The 15,494-nt window shown below is 39.8% G+C and overlaps 1 protein-coding gene across 1 annotated transcript; it reads left to right on the top strand.

Moving 5' to 3' along the window:
• Positions 1-7,787: 7,787 nt before the first annotated feature.
• zbtb32 (zinc finger and BTB domain containing 32) lies at positions 7,788-13,157 on the top strand. Its single transcript, XM_069655704.1, has 5 exons — positions 7,788-8,397; positions 8,535-8,755; positions 9,633-9,729; positions 11,589-11,756; positions 12,732-13,157. The coding sequence occupies exons 1-5, from the start codon at positions 7,788-7,790 to the stop codon at positions 12,959-12,961; spliced, it is 1,326 nt and encodes a 441-aa protein (XP_069511805.1). The 3' UTR covers positions 12,962-13,157.
• Positions 13,158-15,494: the final 2,337 nt, after the last annotated feature.

Below are 15,494 nucleotides of genomic sequence, written 5' to 3'. Positions count from 1 at the left end.
TAAGAAGCTGTCCACAGAGGTCACAGGTCAAACACACCTACTGACAAGAGGCCAAAAATCCTACCTTCTAATGACAATGAGAAACTGTTCCATGAGAAATGGAACAAAAAGACGGCTAACGCTAAAGACTCTATCCAGACAGAACAAACGATAAAACCTCAGATGGCAAAGGAGGGAAATTCCCATAGTGTTATCTATCTTAGGAACAAATCTAAATCTAAATATTAATGGTGTTAAAGTCTGTAATTCGCGTTGTGAAAGCCTCTCATTCCTGTGGCGATAATTGTTTAAATGTGGTTTATTTGATTGCACAACTTTCTGTATGGTAAAAATCATAAACAGGATCAAACTACAGCGTGAGATAGGTGTGTTTTCTCCGTTTTCAGTGACTCCTTAAGCAGCAGAGTTATAACTGTTCAGCTAACTTCTTAAGTCAGGAAAAGCTACATGCATTTTACTTCATTAAGCTGAATAAAACAAAGCCTATGTTTCAATGAGTCTGTGATAATGTTCATTTTGAGTTGTGAATGTAAGGTCCCACTTCAAAAAACATTAAATCTTAAAACAGTGTCACTGAGAAAAGCAACCCACACCAGAGAAAGTACAGTACTCCTCATTGTCATTGTTTGTAACTGATAAGTATTTTCCTCCGAACTTAGAGTAGTGCAATGAGTAATGATTTACTTGTGCACATTTCCTTTTAACACTCATGATTGCTTTAATCACACACAATCTTGTACTCTCTGCTGTGATAAGCATAATTAAACATCAGACCCTCAGTAAATAACCGACTGTTGAGCCGCACTGACAAGGTTCCCAAGCCCCGATTCAGCTCACAGGCGTAGGTAGGCCTCACACTTCCTTCACCCACAAATTACAAAGAACTGTCAAGCCCCAGCCCCGAGCCCTTCTTCCAAACCACAACACTGACGGGTAGTCCTGCTTACCCAGATTACCGTGAAAAGGCGCTGTTGCTGTACAGTGACAGTTTATCATTGATGCATCCAGCGCACACCAGTCATCTTGTTAGTGGTTCCTCTGAAGTCGCCTGCTTACACACCGCCACTGTGGTAATGTAAGACGACTCATATTAACCCAGACTTTTATCACGTCATGGTTTGAGTGTGCCTTTTGTTTAGTTCAGTAACACTTTGATTCATTCAGCAAAACAACAATATGGAACCCCCTAGTATGCAGAAATTAAAAACCTTGGTAGGTGGATCAAAGATGTTAATGCATGACACATGCATACATGATGAAATAAAGCATTAACATCATATCAGATGAGTGGGTGCTGAAGGTCATGCTAATGTAAATGTGTGCATGGACCCCACACGGTTAGACACCTCAGTGAGTCAGCACAGATGCAGCACTAAGGTGTCAGATGGGGATTGTTTAACTGACAGTGAGGGGGGGATAGCAGGTGCTGAGGAGTGTGGTGTGGGGGGCTGACAGTCTTGATATTACTGGTAGGTGAAGCCCTGTGCATCGGCTCTAGCTGTGTCCCTCCCATATGACATTTAAGTGTTGGTATAATGCTAATTTCTCAACAGACGAATGGATGAGATCAGACTGTCCAGCGGTTTGGGCAGTGTTGTGTGTCAGACACAAGTATGCTTAGTAGCCCCAAATGTCAGCACATACTGATGCCGAGTTAGAGTATACTGTCATCATGAAGGGTTACAAGAAGAACGGAACTGGCGAAAAGGCTAAAAAAGGTCACAGTTGCTCCTTTCCTAATGCATCAACTTTTCAAACTGTGAAAACCTCACTGTGTTTAACACCTTAAAGGTGACAGTTTTGAGATGTTTAGGTGTTTTCAGGAAGAGGGGGGAATCAAGCTAAATTTTACTTGGTGTACTTCAAATGATCAAATGTGTATAATGTGTATCTGTAAATAAAGATTTTGAAAAAATTTTATTATATTTTTCAGACATTCAAAATATCTAACTTTGATGTAACCTAAAACACTGATGTCGTATTGCATAGGAGCTATACGGATGTGCAGAGAGAACATTCTTGTACAAGATGCTACCCAAACAGCCACTGTTTATTTTACAAAGTATAAATAGTAGTATAAGTAGTATACTAGTATGACTGATTTAATCAATTATAACAGTTGGAGCAGCAGACAATCCGCAATAACTACAACCTGCAAGTTTAGGAAGCACAAAAACCTAGAAGGAACACATTTCTGGGCTAGTTTGTCTGCATTGTTTTGAGACAGGATGTGCCGGATTTTTGCTATGTTATGTAGGTGATGTCTTTGAAATTGGTTTTATATGGGAGTTAAAGGACATATCCTGATCAAATATATCTCTGATTCCTTACGATGATGCTGCTGGATGCCAGGATGATGCCATCTGGAGAAGCTATATCATTTGATATCGTGTCTCTTGGGTGTTTAGGGCCTAGCCCAATCACTTTAAGTTAAATAGCAGAAAATTGCTAGTCACAAGGTGTTTATGTCCTTTAGGCATGCTTCAAGTTAGTGTTTGGGTTCATTGATAGGTATAATTAAGTATCATCTGCATAACATTGTAAATTCATGGAAGGTTTCCTGATGATGTTACATAGAGTAAGCCTGAATAAGGTAAATGGAAGTGATCCGAGCATCGAACCTTGTGGAACTCCGTGACCAACTTTGGCATTTATAGGACTGATTGTCACTGTGTACAAACTGAAATGGATACGGATATGGAAACTTCTTTTAATGTGACTGCCTGCTCCACTTTATCCTCCTTCCTAGTAATGGTCTAATAAAATTCATTAGACAACATTACTAGAGACATTTGGTATAACTTTGATGTTTGCATCAGAACTACTGAAACATCAGGGCAATCTATGTCCAACACATTTTAAAGATTGTAAACTGTCTGATAACAACTCTGTTTAACTTGGTTTAAGAGATTTTAGTTATTACAGTTAACTGGTGAATGTCCTTTTTTCCTCAATAATCAGTCTAACTAACCTTGGTACAGCTTTTGTTTTGGTCAACCTAGCTTGCATGAGATCAAACTCATTAAACTGTTACGCTATCACTTTATTACTATTCATGGATGGTTGTTGTCTCAGTACTATTTGTAATAGTATTCGATTCTCCACAACTACACAGTCTCACAGTAATACGTTTTTATGTATGGTGTAATTTAAATCTGGATAACGTTTCAGATATATTTACAGTTATGCGGATAACACTCAACTCTATATGTGCGGTATAATTGTGTCCTTGAAATGAAACAGACATAAAAAATGTATGCATTAATTTCTTTAAATTCACATTTTTGAAAACAATAAACAGGATAATCGACAACAGTATACATTTTTATATTGATACCAATTCAAAGGGAATCGGTTTCTTTCAGAATCTCGAATATGAACAACATTTTAGCACATAACACTGTTCCATCTTCCTACTGCTGCTCCTTAATTCATACCAGATGTGACTTCAAAGGGCTTTTGCCATGTGAGTTTACATGAGCTTACACTCTTCTATTATTCAGACATACGACCATCTGCTCTATATTTGAAATTTACAGCCAACAATCGACCACAGCTGTTGAAAAGGAAAGTGTAAGGAGCTCTTTTGGCTTACAGTGACTGGTATAAAGTTTTTGTTTCAATTTGTACAGCAAATCTGACTGTGCTGAAAACACCCCACTTCATGAGGTCTAGTTGGGTTTTTTATTTGAAGGGGGGTTATATTTGGAGTGTCCTTTGATGTTCTCCTAAATGATCGTACACTGCCTTTATCATTTATTGTTTGGTAGTGGCAATATTGGCCAGAAGAACCTCACCACAACCTGCATGACAGAGGTTTAAGGAGACACTTAGACATCTAGCAGACACAGAGAAACATTTAGATACATTTTGAGTTTGGCCCCAGGTAATTGCAAGTCAAACATTCACTCACCTTTTATCTCTATTTTGGTCCCCACCAACTCCAGAGGGAAAATTGGTCTCTTTAGATGCTAAATGCTCGTCTATGTTCACCAGCTACTTGGTGACTTGGCTGTCAGCTGGATTGTACAAATAAAGTTTGCAATTTTAAAAAAAGATTTTTGTATAAATATCCAAAAATGAAACTTGTTGTGTTAAAGTAAAGACAATATTGGTGTTCACTTGAACACAGTTGGCTCTGTTTGAAAGTGGGAGGCCTGCTGGGGTTTGTGTCCTATAAACTGATGAAATAATGTGACAATGATGTTGCACATCTGTCTGAAATGATCGACAGTCAAGCAGTTGGTTAAGTGTTGCTCAGGACCAAATAACATGGCTAAAACAAATACTACAGAAAGACCAAAATCCTACAGAATAAATAATACAGAATTTTATAAATACTGTTCAGTTCAACGGACAATATTCTGTGAATCAAATCTACTTTAAACATATGTAGTTTTAACTTGGTGATAATTATTAGTTTAATGGCCAAATAAAGGCAAACATATGTGTGCTAAATCTCCTCGTTCTGCTAAACTGACCAGCTCTCTACAGTTGGCCTATTTTTTTACAGGTTTTCACACTTTGGTCTGACATATTGAAAGGGGCGAAGCAGACATTTCTATTTAAGTGAAGCCTAGCCTACATATAGGTAACACTGGCCTTTTGTCTGTATGTTTCCTGTTCCAGATCAGGCTCTTTGAAGTGGTTTTTGTCTCAGCACAGAACAGTGTATTAATGTAGTGACCAACCGGTACAGCATATACAGGCACACAGCATCAGTAGGGCACGCAAATATGCCTTTAACCACTGTCCTATTTTCTGTCCCTCTTTCTCAATCACACACACAGACAGAGAGAGAGAGAGAGAGAGAAAGAGAGAGAGCTTTATTATGTGGTGTAATTTTCAGAAAAAGTGTTCAATTGTTACTTCTGTTTAGCTTATGAATAAAATACAATATTAATTTTAGTCGTACATTCAGTAGGCCAACAACAGTTGTAGAATATTATTCTAGCAGTAGTAGTAGTAGTAGTAGTAGTAGTAGACTGTCCTCCATGCTTGAGGCTAAATGAAGCAAAAACCAAATATCAAAAGTTTATGTGTAAACTGTATTTCTGGATTTTGAAGAAAGTTACTATCTTTTATCTCAAAAAACAAACCATTTAACACCATAATCGATGAACCAATAAGGGAGAGAAAAGATGAAGAGGAGGGACTGTAAAGACAAAAGAGGAAACCACCCTGTCCCTCACCAAACCCTGTACCCAGACAGACATGTCACTTTACAAGTCTCTTCACAGTCATGATGTGAGGTTGATCATCATTCTTCACGGACGATATCCACCAAACAACAGGTAAGTGTCTCATTCACAAAGCTTGCTACTTTCTGGGGTTACAGAGACATGAAACCACAAACAAATACACTTTAACATTTCTTACCTTTGATCTGCAGTGAACACAGCCGAGCGTGCCGCTATTGATGTTCTCCAGTACATGGAGGCTTCTCTGCATTCAACACCAATCCTTTGAACGTAAAGCTGTTCTGAGTTCGCGTCACGTCTAAAGATGTTTAAATCTGACATATGCATGCACGGTGTTAACATTATCATAGCACTGTAACTGCAAAGAGCTTAGATACCTGCTAACTATGTCACAGCTCTGCAAGAGTGCACTGTAGATTGGAGCAGCATCAGGGGGAATTTGATTATTGCATAAGCCAGTTTGTTACAAAATGAAAAGAAATCTGCAGATAAGAAAGATTTAGACAGGGCTGATGAGGACTTTATGCATTATAAACATAAAAGTATTATAGAGAATTATAAGACAGCCGCCTCGAGAGGGACACAGAAAAATTAAAACTTTACTGAATATTCAAAATTACACAGCACACGTGTGAGGCATGTCATCAGTGTGATGAAGCACACAGCAACAAAACACAATCTAATGGTTAAAAGTAAAGCTTTTTGTTGCTCCGCACGCTGCCGTAATACCGCCACGTCTAAAATGATAACAATAAAAATTTAAATATTACAACATTTGGATCAAATGTAGTGTATTACACTATAACACATCATTATCAAGATATTCTTGCAGTAAATCAACATGTAAACGGAAGTTGCTCTTTTGTTATTCATCATAAAATATATTGCACAACACCATAAGAATCCATGCACTAAATTACATCATTATAGTGCTGCCACTATGCATGGATTATATTTACAATGCTATATATAATTATATACTATTATAATTATTATTATTATAAAGGAGTTATAGGGACTTAAAATGAGCGCTGTACAAAATACTGACATAAAACAGAATCCATTTCAATGTGGCATAAACATCACATTTACATTAGCTAATAATTCTGCAGCCCTGGCCTGAGCTGTTTGATGTAATATATATAACTATACATGACCTAATATAAGAACTACGAACAGGCAGCGCGCTACAGCCGTAAATGTCGTGTAGTGACAAAAACGACGACTACTTTATATTCATGGACGCAGACAATAGTGCTGCCTGAACGGATGTATCACTGATATGAGTGATAATTTCTCTGCATGCTGAGAACTCAACATTACACTTTCTTTAGAATGAATAATTAATACTAAACTGGGCGCTTATTCGTGCTATGGCCTTCATCAAATACATTACATGGGGCTTTGTACTTGTGGTACTGGAGCTGCTCTACTGTCACTTTCAATTTCGCACTATGTTCTTTTTTCAGATAAAATGTTAATATGTGATAAAATTCAGAAATTGTGTAAAACCTTAAAGCCACATTTAAGGTGCTTAAATTGTCCTGTCATTTTTCAGTAACTCAATTTGCTTAGCGACACAGGGAGGTTTAGAGCATTTGCAAATCTGTCAGCTCATCAAAAAAAGAATTCCAGTAAAGAGGCATCAAAATGTCATTTCGTTTCACATCTACTTTCCATTTACAGTCACCATCAGAGGGCCCAACGGGGTTGCGATTGTGCAAATAGCTCACAGTACTTGTGACCTCCGCTGCAGCTACCGACCACACACTGTATATCATAAAAGTTCATTATAGACTTCAGGCTGTGTGAAGATGACAGCTTCTCAAGCTTCCGGTTGTTCCGACACACAGCGGCGGCCTCTTCATCCATGTAATTTCTATTTTAGACGTATAATTCCGAATATTTCTGTCACATACTTACATATTTACATATTCCACCCCTGTGCACTCTTGCATTTGATGTTTGTCGTATCCAGATACGTTCTTATTGTGTTGATGTTCAAACTTTACTCATGTTTACTCCAGTGTACAGTCATTAGTCATGGTTTCATATACTGGTAGGGCTTTGTGGCTTTAGAGTGTGTATGTCAGCGCTGAATATCAAAGCTTTCGCAAAACTGAGCACATTTCCACACATTAACCAGACGTTCAGACACGATATCAGACACGGTTGTGATTCAACTTTCTCTGTATATTTGAGAGTCTGGTGAAAAAAAGAATACTGGAAACAAGCTGGTTAGATAGAAACACTAGATGAAGTTTAAACATAAATAACCCTTGTATAAAAATGTTGAAAATCCAGATGACTATTAGACCGAGCCGCCGCATTACAAACTAAGCAAGTCAGCACGGGTACATTCTGCCCCCTCAACTCTCACTAAAGGTGATGCTGCCTGGAAAGGATGGAAAAAACAAACCACAGAGAATTGATCCGTTAATCACAAGCTGATCCCTGCTGTTGATTTGCAGATTGAGTTTCCTGCTTACATTTAGGGGTGGGCAAATCTGATAGGATCTCTCTCTTTTTTTGTTGCTGTGACTTTTTCTTATCAGACTTATTATTATATTTCTATAACCTTCAGAAATGATCCGCATCAACAACACCCAATACTTCCACTTCCTGGAGCAGGCAGATACCCTTCGTCGCTCAGGGTCGCTCTGTGACGCCATAATCTCAGTGAAGAGTCAAACTTTCCGAGCTCATCGGCTGGTCCTGGCCTGTGCTAGCAGGAGACTAGCGCAGCAGCTAGCCCAAGCAGACATAGACAGCCCGGTTCACTGCACCCTGGAGTACTTCTCCCCCCGCACCTTCCAGCAGGTTCTGGACTTCACCTACACACAGGCTCTGGAGGTGTCTGAGGAGGACCTGAGCCTGCTGCTCAGAGCCGCTCAGCTGTTGGAGATGCGGCCGCTGGAGGAGCAGTGCCAGAAGCAGCTGGACGGTCTCCACTGCAGAGCCAGGAGAAAAGAAATCACAGATGTCAAAGAAGAAGAAGAAAGTGACGAGGAGATGGATGGAGAGAAAAAAGGAGGCCGAGTTGAGGAGGAACTGAGGCAGGATTCTTCCCCGGGGGAGGAGGAAGGCTGCAGTGTTATGACAGAGAACAGTTCACCCTCTGACCCTGCTAAGAACAACAACAGTCCATCCACGATAAAGAAGGCCAAACTGTCCCCTGTTTCCTACAGCAGAGACAGTGTCATAACCAGGCCTGCCAGCAGCAGCTCCTCTCTCCCTTCCCCCTGGACTTTCACCCCAAACGTGTGGGGCTCTATGAGCACCCTGAGGCGCATAGCAGAGTACTCCAACCTGGTTGCGGCTCACCCTCTTCAGAACCCAAACCAGTTCCCTCTCTCCACCCCCCACATGCTCCCCGTACTCGGCCATCATTTTCAAAACTCTGTAATGGGCTACTCAGCCTTTCACCCACGTTACACACCAAACCTTTACACTGGATCGACCGGGATGGGGAGCATCATCAAGCAAGGCCTGTTAAAAAGAAAAAAGCACAGCCAGAGAGGGTTCGCCGGGGCCGATCAAACCAGCCAGACAAGGTAAGCCGGCTCTCAGACATGATTTTGGAAACTTCTGTTGATTATTTTCAGTCATTGTCTCCTTATTTTTCCTCTTGCAGACTCATTTAGAGTCCCCTAATCTGCTCAGTTGTTCCCCTGCGACAGCTACTGTACCTGACTCACTGCTGTTTGTGCTCTTTATTTTCCAACCAGAGCAGTTTCACCTGTTAACCCTTCCCTGCCAGTCTGTCATACTCTTCTTGTGACAAATCATTGTCCTAATTTTCCGACCACTCATAACACCAAAGAGCTCGAGACATGTTAACTTTCTGTTAGATATGATAGAAGATTTAAGTTATTTTTCCTCGATTAAAACACATCATAGTTTGATCTTAATCTGAATGAGTTTACCGCTCTCCTTTTCTGATACTACATAGAGTGAAACCAGCTCAACTTGTTTTTTGGATGATTTACCTTCTTTTTCAAAGTGTATGCATATTGTACAGTGTTCCAGGCATCGTAACCAAACAGTGTGTAAAGGGGAGCCCCCTAAATTTCTCCCCTCCTTTGCACAATTTAAGTTTGTCCGCCCACTTAAAACACAGTTTCAGTGTTACGATCGGCCTCGTCTGCACCAGAAAGAAACTGTTCAAAACATTCATGTGCCTTTCTTCTTTTCATCAGTGTCCTGTTTCTTCTATTTTAACATTATATTTGAGCTTTTACTCAGATTAAGCTTTATAAATGTCGTGTAGTTGGGGATGAGGAGGAAGGCAGCAGGGTGAAAACACATGAGACTTTCATTTGTGCATATTTCTCCACTGTTGTGCCTCTTTAGAGCTCCATTTTTATTGTCAACTGTATAATTAGTGTTTGCAACTGTTGCATCAGAAAGTGTGTTTTCTGCAGTTACCAGGAGGTTCCCAAAGCCAGCACAGGGAGAGTTAAATCCTGCCAACACTGCAGTGCGAGCCTGGTTGTTAATCCGACAGATTCGACTTCCACACCATCAGGTAATAACATGATTATAACACACAGAAAGCTTACTGCTTAAATGATCATAGCACTATTTTTACTCTACGGTTAGATAAAAGCCGTAGCAGCATTTATCCTGCGCAGGAGTGATCATGTTAACATGATAGTAAGTCGGTTCCTGTCGTGACCCCTAACCTCGACAGACTCCCGCTGCGCAGCTACGCAATGGAAAGTGATAAAAAAGGGTTGTGGTTTTGCGAGCTCTGGTGCAGGAGGAGCAGTGCTGTGGTTTGATACAGCGACATACATGCTATACAGTATATACTGCATCGCAGCAGCGGTTTGTCCTGAGCACACTTATTTGATTTCCTATATAAAATGTAAAAATAGAAGATACTATAAAACAGACATAAGCACAGTCTGTGATTGTGTTTGAATGTACATGTGTGTAAGTACATATATGATATCCGGCTGTGTACATTCCTGCTGATAAACAGTGTTTATCTGATGTTTAATATCTCTGCTCTATGGAACATTATGTTCTCGTTCCAGCAGATAAGGTTTTGGTGAACGTGCTCTACACATGATTTTATTGCAGTAACTTATACTATTCTAGCACTTACTCAAAACTCAGTACATAAACAAAACATATAAACTAATGTAGACTCCTGTTTCTCCTTTTGTTATATGATGTCTGATGCATTTGCTTTTCCTTACAACTGAAAGTACATTAATCAGGACAATGAAAATAACAGCTTTATCTTCATAAGACAGTAGATCATGTAAAGTGAGAAGTGCAGAGAAATATTGGACAGGAAACACGCTAATGGCAGCAGGTCTCAGCAGGTTGTGTTTAGAGTGGTGAGTGTTCACTTGTTGTGGTTTTTGCTTATCCTCTAAATTTCCCCTACTACAGAGCCCCCTCCCTCCCTTAACCCCTTCTCTTATTTCAGCATCCTGTCTTCACTATAAGGGCCTCACTTTTTCACTTCAGAAACCCAAAAAAGAAAAAAACTAAGGTACTGAGAGCATTCACAGTTGCAAACCTAACCTCAAAATCACACCTACTTCATTCTTTAAGAATCACTATACCAAATGTAGCTGCAGAGGAGACACGCGCGTGCAGAGTGACAGGAAGGGAAGCAGCTAACTGTGTGCGTGCTGTCTTGCAACAGGATGCTGACCAAACGTTGACATGGGTCTCAAAGGGTAAAAAAACATAATTATTTAACTGACTAATATGTTACTCATAACCTCGCCACATTATTACATCGAGGAAGTCAGTGAGTTTTACAATCCTGCGTGACGTATTGTCCACTTTGGCATCAAGAAGAAAAAAAACACACTATATCATTTTTAATTGATTGATTGTTTTTTCCATTAATTGGTTCATGTTTGGGTTTAAAAAAGGCCTGAGATGACCTCATCTGAAGTCTTTGCTTTATCCAACCATCAGTTTAAAACATGATATTCAACCTAAAATCATATAGAAGTGAAAACCTGATGGACTTAAACTGTTAATCAACAATCGAATAATCTAATTAATCAACTAATCAGTGAGGCTCCAAAAATTAATTTAGTTCCCTTTAATTTGCATTAATGAATTAATGTTTTGGCGACCTGCAGATCTAATTGCTCTTTAATAACCATTCACACATGACAAGTGAAAGAGAAACCCGAAAACAGTCCATGCACTTAATTGAACTCGCATCTTTAACTGTGTTATAAGGAATATAAATGAACTCGCAGGGGTTTTTTGTCGGCTTTTGCAGGAGTTTTGCCACAGTAGCTGGTACACAGTGTTTTTGTGACAATCCAGGCCAAAAGCTATCGCAGGCCCACCGCAACATTCACACATTCACACATTCACTGGTGTTCCTTTGTGTTGTTCACACAGGTGAGGCCTGCGCAAGGTGTCGGTTCTGTGGAAGAGCAGAAGTGGTGCAGCATGAACCACAATCCCATCGACAAGAACACCGAGGAGAAAAACCGTACCAGTGCCAACGCTGTCCCAAGAAGTTCAGTCTGAAACATCAGCTGGACACGCACCACCGAGTTCACACCGGTAAGAGCGCCAGTTCATCATAGACTGTTCCTACACACGGTGATAACAATAATCTTTGTTTTATACTGTGGGCCATTACAGAAAAAATCTAAATAATAAAAAGTGAAAAATAGAAAATAAACACAGAATTTCCAAATTCAGTGTACATCTTTCTGTCCGGGAATCCAGTGCTGAAGTGAAGTGAGATAAACTGGGTCATCAGGTAGAAAGAGCAGGAAACATACAAAAGGATTTTTTTGAAAAGTAACACTATAGGATGACTACTAGTTTAAAGTACCAGTGTACAAGTTGCTTCAGTCAATAAGACTATAGGTGCTAAAGACAAGTCAGACTCAGGTTCATTGTTAGCATAGCATGGCAAGCTCCTTTTTCTTTGGTTGTTGCCTGTGTGTTTTAGTTTTTAGCTTTTAAGACTTTAGCTTTTACTTTTGCATGTTGTAAGCCAAATATGTTTGGTATCTTCCAAAGCAGAGCGCTATGTTTTACATTTTAAACCATCTTTGGCTAAATGGCTTTGCTATATTTTATACCATGAAACTCACCTGACAGGAACTGGAAACCCGCAGACTTGTAACTTGCGTGATATAGGATTACCAATCGATCAACGGTGAACATGCCACAGTGATAAGCAATGATACTGAGCATAGCCGATCATTTCAGGGGGTGGCTGTGGCTCAGTGGAAAAGTGGGTCATCTTTCAATCTGATGGTTGGCAGTTCAATCCCCAACTCATGCAGTCTCCATGTCCTTGGGCAGAGATTTTTTTCTGTAAAAGGAAAACACATGAGACTGGATAAATTGCCATCATTTAATATAGCAGCATTTATAATTAAAACATGTCAGACTGCATGCAATGGATACACTAAACGCCTAAAGTTATGCAGCCCTTTCTCAAGTGATCACCCCTCCCTTCCCCCTCCACCCCCTTCCTTCCTGCCCCCCCTCCCGCTCTCTCTCTCTCCTCTCTGCTCCTAGGAGAGAAACCCTTTGAGTGCCGCCTCTGTGGTCAGCGCTCACGGGACTACTCGGCCATGATCAAGCACCTGCGGACTCACGGCGGGGCGGCTCCATATCAGTGCACCGTGTGCCCTGAGTTCTGCAGCAGCCTGGTGGCCATGCAGAGACACATTAAGAGCCATGCGGTGCAGGACTTCCCTCCTGATTGGAGCATCAGCAGCACCTACCTGTACACCTCACACATCTGAACCTTTAGGAGACAGATGCCTCCGTCTGAGACAAAGTTCTCATGGGTATAGCTTTAAGTTTCTGACTCTTGTGTGGTATTTGTAACATTTTAGTCTCTGATGATGCTTGAAATAGCCAGAAGGTCCTTCAACTCAACTCAACTTTATTTATGAAGCACCTTTCACACAAACATGCATCACAAAGTGCCTCATATAGGAACAAGCCATAAGTACAAAAAGTGACAACAATAGTTTAAATTTGCTTAAAAAATGACAGCAGTCAAACAAAATGTCAGAAATAAATCAATAAATAAGGTAAATAAGACAAAATAAAGCACCAAGGATAAAGCTTTAATAAGAAAGACTCTGATTCAGGCTTTAACATTACTCCAAATTAAAAGCCAGTTTAAAAAATAAAAGGTCCTTAATTTCCTTAATTCAAAAATAAGAAGAGAGTTTTCCACTGAGGTATCCAAAGGCAGTGAGTTCCAAAGTTTAGGGGCATGAAAGCAAAAGGCTCTCTCACTGGTACTTTTGTGGACAAATTAGGAACTTTCAAAATAAAAGCTCAAGCAGCAGAGCTTCTTCGTGATCTGGCTGGACCAAAAAAATGAAAGGAGATCTCTGATGTATGTACGTGCGAGGTCATGTAAAGCTTTATATAGAAGAACTTTAAAATTATATCTTTTTTTATAGACTTTTTGGGTAATCCAGTTACAGTTGGTTTATACAGCTAGTTGCAAAAGCACCTACCACTGTTTTGGTGTTATAATTAAACATGAGAGGCACAAACTGGAGCGATACAAGATTCTCTATACAAACTAACCCAACAATAGAACGGCACATCTTTCCAATCACATGTCTGAAAAGGTGATACATGTGATTGACATTTCACATTAGGGTATTTAAATATACTGAAGCCACATAATTCAATGAATGACGCAGGCATCTTCCTTCTTACTTTCATATTTAATGTACTGCTTGTGTAAACAGGTTTATAGCTCCCTCGTGAGGCCAACTCCTGTAATAATCAGTCTTTCTGTGGTTGTGCACAAAAATGTGCAGGCGGACAGTTTACAGTTATCATTGAAGACTCTGGCTGAAACTACTGTGTATTACTTCTTTTAATTTAAATGTATCTATTTCAGCCTTTTAAAATAATCATTTATTCTGCTCCTGTGTTTTCGTACTCTGAAAAATGTAAGAAGAGAATGTAAGAGTTTTTCCCCATGCCAGTCAACACAACCTTGAACCTAGTGAGAGCCTTATAAGGGAAGATTAAAAAGGTTTTAGGAACACTGTAAAAGTCACTCTGGAAGTAGGGAATGTGGAGGAGGGTGGAACATTTCACTGTACAGCTCAGTTAACTGCAGAGCTTTAGCAGGACACATAACAGTGTGAATACTCTGTATTGTCAGACACTGGTGCCGCGCTGCTTAACTCACTGGTTGCATTTCAAAAGCACACGTTATATACTGAATACATGACTGAAAATACCAAATGCTAGCAACTACTATACCTCTCTAAAAAGTTATAAGACTGTGATGACCTCATATGTGTATGTATGCAGTATTTAAAAAATCAGAACGTGTCCTAGATGGAGCTTTTAGGCCACAGAAAGCTACTTGTTTATTTGTAAAGCATTATATTATATAAGCGGTGTAAAATAAATGTTTCACTCATTTTTCTTTTAGCGGCTTTAATGGCTCAATTTGTGATGGCGCAATGTTTTAGAATAGCAGTGCATCAAATAAACAGCATAAACAACACTGCTGTCTGGGCAATTCTTTATACAGGGTGCTACACACAATAAAATAGAGGATAGTTCATACTAAGTATGAACTCTGCCAAGCAAAGAGGAAACTTTTTTGAGCTTAATCTTGGCACTTAAGTATTTTGTTTTCTGAGAGTCAACATAAAGCAAGTGTGGCCTATTTATTGTGTACAATACCTTTTTCTTGTCTCATAGATGTCTGAATGCGGCTAACGTGTGGCTACGTATAAACAATGAGCATGTAAGGGTGATAAACATGTAACATGTTCTTTGTTTTCTTATGCAGATGTAGGTAGCCTACTGATATCCCTTTAATGTCATTTTCAGCGTACTGGCTCAGCAGCAAATATAATAGTATGATTGAGAATGTTTTTGACTTGTAATGCCTTTATTTAGAGAGAGGACAGTGGATAGGGTTGGAAACAGGGGAAGAGGGGATGGGGATGACATGCGGCAAAGGGCTGAGGGTGGGAGTCGAGCCAGGGCAGCCGCGTCGAGGACTGTAGCCTCTGAATATGGGCGATTTATAAGCGGAGCTAAACTGGCGCCCCAGTGTTATCAATGTTAATCAGCATTCACTGTCTACACATGTACAGAACATGACTTTTTACTGTCACTGATAATCCACTTGACAGATAATCCATTAACCTAAATCACCTTTTGGTGATTCAAGAGGCCTTTTTCCCAGCAGACGTTTTGACGTTTCATATTTAGACAAGCACAGGTGTCACTAATAACATTGATGATGTGTCTGTTCTACTCAAGAGTCCCATTAAGTCA

The sequence above is a fragment of the Semicossyphus pulcher genome, unplaced genomic scaffold (genome assembly GCF_022749685.1).
Source record: "Semicossyphus pulcher isolate SPU_LCO1_2020_fin unplaced genomic scaffold, fSemPul1.0.p SCAF_9, whole genome shotgun sequence".
Taxonomy (NCBI): Eukaryota; Metazoa; Chordata; class Actinopteri; order Labriformes; family Labridae; genus Semicossyphus; species Semicossyphus pulcher.
This window is presented reverse-complemented; position numbering and strand designations above follow the sequence as displayed.

What these genes read in the sequence shown, in the direction of transcription:
- zbtb32 (XM_069655704.1), top strand. Translation starts at nt 7,788, where the DNA reads ATGATCCGCATCAACAACACCCAATACTTCCACTTCCTGGAGCAGGCA. An exon ending in GATCAAACCAGCCAGACAAG is followed by an intron (nt 8,756 to 9,632) that starts GTAAGCCGGCTC and finishes TGCAGTTACCAG; the next exon opens with GAGGTTCCCAAAGCCAGCAC. An exon ending in TTCGACTTCCACACCATCAG is followed by an intron (nt 9,730 to 11,588) that starts GTAATAACATGA and finishes TTGTTCACACAG; the next exon opens with GTGAGGCCTGCGCAAGGTGT.